General features: G+C 66.5%; 1 protein-coding gene across 4 annotated transcripts; it reads right to left on the reverse strand.

Annotated features, from left to right (window-relative positions):
- Positions 1 to 581: 581 nt before the first annotated feature.
- Positions 582 to 4,116, reverse strand: SMIM1 (small integral membrane protein 1 (Vel blood group)). 4 transcript variants are annotated; one of them, XM_077151522.1, is made up of 5 exons: positions 3,756 to 4,116; positions 3,448 to 3,653; positions 2,583 to 2,747; positions 1,591 to 1,701; positions 582 to 1,253 (listed from the first exon to the last, which is right to left on the reverse strand). In XM_077151522.1, exons 4-5 carry the CDS (start codon positions 1,698 to 1,700, stop codon positions 1,127 to 1,129), a joined length of 237 nt encoding a protein of 78 aa, XP_077007637.1. In that variant the 5' UTR covers position 1,701; positions 2,583 to 2,747; positions 3,448 to 3,653; positions 3,756 to 4,116; the 3' UTR covers positions 582 to 1,126. The 4 variants fall into 4 exon arrangements, with proteins under 4 accessions (XP_077007637.1, XP_077007636.1, XP_077007638.1 ...); XM_077151521.1 differs by lacking the exon at positions 3,448 to 3,653; XM_077151523.1 differs by lacking the exons at positions 3,448 to 3,653; positions 3,756 to 4,116 and adding an exon at positions 3,228 to 3,439.
- Positions 4,117 to 4,318: the final 202 nt, after the last annotated feature.

A 4,318-nucleotide genomic window follows, 5' to 3' on the forward strand; every position in this document is an offset into this window, starting at 1 on the left:
GGCTGTGGGGTCCTGCAGCAGCGGGGATGGCTCCAAAGCAGGGCTGAGGCCGTCTGTGGTCAAGCAGGGGCAAATGCGGCCACGTCCAGATCCCCAGAAGCCCAGCAAGGAGGGGCACCTGCCATGGCATGGAGGCTGGCCTCACCACCGCCCAGGTGGCCTCCAGGGGCCCCATGTCTGTTCAGCCTTGGGGAACAGTAGGAAAAGGCCAATTACCCACATCTCATTCAACAGAGGTTTAATGACCACCGTCAACATGCCAGGCTGTGTCCCCTTCAGGGAGTGGCTAGGGAAGCCGGGCCCTCCTGGGGTTACAATGGGCAATGCCAGCCCCGGGTAGATGGGACCCAGCTCCAGGCCTCCTACTGGGCTCACCCTGACCCTGAGGTGGGCAGCCCAGGATCTACCGGACTACGTTTGCTGCAGAGAGGGCCCTGGGGGGTGGGTCCAGGGCAGGGCCAGGTCCCTGTCCCAGCTCTGTGCGGGGACATGGTGCCCAGGGCCGGTGTCAGTCCCTGGGGAGGGGCAGCAGAGGAGACACAGCTCTTCTCAGAACCATCACCCCACACTGGGAGCCAGAGAGGGTGGGAACCTGCCTAGAGCCATACAGCACAGGCACAGGCCTGGGGAGGGGAGCAGAGGGAAGGCCTTCTCCCAAGAAGGGGCGGGCTCCGGCCGTCTGCAGAAGGCTGCCAGGGTCCTGGGACAGCTGTCCCCACCCCTGCCTGCCTCACCAGAGGGTGGGGCTGGGCCTGGCTAGGGGGACAGACAACAGCTCTGTGTGACTGAGGGCTTGGGTATCCTGTGCTCCTACCTACAGGGGCCTGGCCTTCTGGCCATGTGTGCACCTGGGGACAGCAGTCAGTGCTGCGTGGTCGTGTCTGTCTCAGGACTGCGGTGCCCATATGCATCCCTCTGGGGGCCTCTGCCTCGGTGGGTCTGTGTCCTGTTTGCCAGGGTGCCCTCGGGGAAGGGGGCTGTTATCTGTGCACACCGTGACTGTGTGTGCAGACGTGGCCCCTGGGGACTGCGTGCTGGGGGGTCTGTGTGGGTAGGGCGCTATGCATCCAGGGTCCATGGATGTGGAGCATCTCCCAGGCATGTCCAGGCGTGGGTGCCAGGAACGTTATTTGCACTTGTGCACGTAGTAGCCGGTGAGGTAGCCCAGGACGAAGACGGCCCAGAAGAGGGCCACGCCGCCCACCAGCTTCACCACGAGGCCCGGCCGGCCCGTGCACAGCCACCGCGCAGCCCTAGGAGGAGGCCTGTGAGCACAGGCCGGGGAGCCGAGGCAGGGGCGAGGCCAGGGGCAGAGGGGAGGCCGGGAGGGGAGGCTGGGCTGACTCGGGGGGGGGGGGGGGAGCGGGCCCCAGGGCAGGTGGGCCAGAGGGCGGCAGCCAGTCAGGAGGGGTGAGGAGTCGACCCACACTGCCTGCCCCCCGGAAGGTGCAGCCCAGCACAGAGGGCAGAGGGCCGTGCCCCACTGTGCCTGGAGGCCAGGCCGGGGCAGAGGGGCCTGAGCCCAATGAGGTGGCAATCAGGGTGAGTCCCCACTGCCAGGGCCCAGTAAGGGCTGCCCCAGGGCCTCACCTCTGGCAGCCTGAGGCCTCCCCTGGGCTGGACGCGGCCGCCATGCTGACTTCGTCCTGGTCACCGCCATCCCACCGGCTGTACTGGACCCCACTCTCTGGTTGCTGCATGCTGCAGGGCGACAGGGAGGGGCAGGTGACAGGTGAGGACGTTGCAGGCAGTGAGACCGAGGCAGGGTGGCCTTGTGGGCTCTGCTTCTAGATGGAAAGCAGGGCCATGGTGGCTGCCCCTCACAGCGCAGCCACTGGCCATGGGAGGAGCCAGGGCCTGGACGCACAAGGGCTCCCTTTAAGGTTAGGCTCTTCCAGGGGCAGGCAGGGGCCCCAACTAGCTGACTCCTTCACCCACGTGACCCCACCTGACCCATTTTGTGGGTGACCAGCATGCACAGCAGCTGAGTCACTGGTCCAGGGTCAGAGGCAAAGCTGAATTCCAAGTATGGGGTGGGGGCCGGGGGGGAGGGGGCTGGAAGGCAGCCAAGATCTGGCCTCAGGGACGGAAAGGCTGCAAGTCCACCCAGGCCCTTATCGGGGCAGCGGGAGTCACCCTCAGAGGACAGCCAGGGGCCCTGAGCTGGGACCCCTGATAAGCACCATGTCCTCCCTGTTCCTGCCAGATAAGGCCTATGCCCATCCCTGGGGGCCAGGAGAGGCAGGGCAGTGGCTGGGGCAGCCAACAGGGCCCTGCAAGGCCCTGGGCAGCGGCAGCAGCTGTGTGCCCAGCAAGTGGCCTCATGGCCCCTTCCCTACCTGCCTTTCAGAGGGGCTGGGGCTCAGGGCAGCCACACAGAGATGGGTGGGTGGATGCTTGGAGTGGAGGTGACCCAGCCTTGAGAGTCTGGTGACCCAGCTCTGCAATCCCAACCCTCAGCACAGAGCCTGGCACCCCTAAGCCCTCAGGCAGGAAGCGGGGTAGGGACTGGGCCTGGAATGGGGTATAACAGCTGGGCACGGATTCTCACTGTGACCTCCCAACTGCTCTACCTGACCCACCTTTCCAAAGGGGGACAGAGGCACCAGAGGTGGAGTAGGTGGCCCAAGGCTGGGTCTCAGGTCTGGGGCCCCACGTCTTCCCAGGGTCTCCGATTCAGGCCGGCAGGCGGCCCTCGCACTCTTAGGGTTGAGCCAGGCGGCGGCTCTCCTCCCGATCCTGCACTCCTGGACACAGAGGTGGAGGCACCGGAGGATGCAGAAGCCAACCAAGATGCTCGGGCAACCAGGCCATGCTGAGCCCCCTGTCCCACCCCCCTTCCCTGGGCGGTGGGGAGGAAGGGAGGGAGCCTGTCTCAACAGCTGCAAGCTCCTTGTGGCTAGCAAGCACCACCAAGCGCCGCTGTGGTTCAGGTAGGTGGAGCTACTGCTCAGGCCCAGGGGGAGGCTGAGTGCCTGGTGAAGGGGGCCTGCTCCCCAGGGGCGTGGCCAGGTCTGCAAGCTGCCCCTCCAGTGCCATCCCCCCCTTTCTGTGGGCAGAAACTGGCAGTGCTGTGCCTGCCCCAGGTGACTGCCATGACCTGGTGAATATGCTCCTACTGCCCTGGCCTCTGCTCTGTCACCAGAAGTAAGCAGAGTCTGCTGGGACAGAGCTGCGGATGCGATGATGGGGAAGGCATTTACTCTCATGAAAGAAACAGCAGCCACCTCCACTTTGTCCTGCCTTGTACGTGGATTTGATGGCTGGAGCTGCAGCAGCCAGCTTGCAACCTGGATGTCTGTGCAGTACTAGGGCCCAGTGGACGTGGTGGTGAGAGGAGCATCAACCCCCCTTTGGAGCCCTCTGTGTTCGAGCCCGGGGTAGGAGGGCTCCTGTTACAGCTGAACTCACTCCTGACCAATGCAGACTAAGCGGCTCGTAAGTCACCTGGGTGGGCAAAGCCACTGGCAGCGGGTGAGGCGGTGCTTGGTGCTGGGCTCTGGAGGTTTGGTCCACTCGCTCTCGAGACACATCTGTCCAACACCCAGGAGGCAGCCACCCAGGGTAGCAGAAGCAGCCCGGAGCTGGGCAGCCTGGAGGATCCGTCCAGCTGGGTGGTGGAGACAGGGACACCCCCTCCCCGCCCTGGGAGCCTGCAGTGGGGGAGCGGTGAGAAGGACTCCCTCCAGACGCAGAGTCCTTTCCCCCCATTAGACCCCTTCCCCCCAAGCATCTCCGAGGACCCCCCAACTTACAGAGCCCAGCGCTGGGGTGAGGGCAGAAGCCTCTGGAGCCCAGAAGGTGGTCAGAGCCTGCTCAGTGGACCTCGGCTGCTCCAGGTCACCGATTCCTCGAGGGTTAGAGAGCCGGCGGGGGACAAGAAGAGCGGCCCGGGGACCGGCCCGAGGCGGCTACCGGGCAGCGAGGCCGGACCCAGCGTCTGGAGGCGCCTCCGCGGGTTCGCTCCCGGCGGTTCGACTCTGCAGGGCGGAGGCCGAGAGCAGAGCCGCCTCTGCCCGCGAACTAGCAGACCCGCACGTCTCACCTGACGCCCCTCGGCTCCTGGCACCGCCCAGCGCGGGAAGGGCGGGGCCTCGGCGGCGGGCGGGGCGGGGCTTTGGCGGCGGCGGGGCGAAGCGGAACTGCGGTTGGTCGGCCGCCGGGCTCGTTGGGCGGGGGCGGGGCCTGCGAGGAGGCGGCGCCTCGGGCCCCGGGTCGCGGCGGGTGAGAGGCGGAACCGCCCGACCCTCCCCCGCCCGGAGCCCGTGCTCGAGAGCGGTCTTTGCCCTGCGCAGCCCCCGGCCGTCCGCGTTGAGGG

The sequence above is a fragment of the Tamandua tetradactyla genome, chromosome 2, assembly GCF_023851605.1.
Source record: "Tamandua tetradactyla isolate mTamTet1 chromosome 2, mTamTet1.pri, whole genome shotgun sequence".
NCBI classification, from domain to species: domain Eukaryota; kingdom Metazoa; phylum Chordata; class Mammalia; order Pilosa; family Myrmecophagidae; genus Tamandua; species Tamandua tetradactyla.

Excerpts from the sequence above, each read along its gene's own strand:
- SMIM1 (XM_077151524.1), bottom strand. The coding sequence starts at position 1,700 with ATGCAGCAACCAGAGAGTGGGGTCCAGTACAGCCGGTGGGATGGCGGT. Across the intron at positions 1,254-1,590 it reads GAGGCCTCAGGCTGCCAGAG|GGCTGCGCGGTGGCTGTGCA; the intron begins GTGAGGCCCTGG and ends GCCTCCTCCTAG.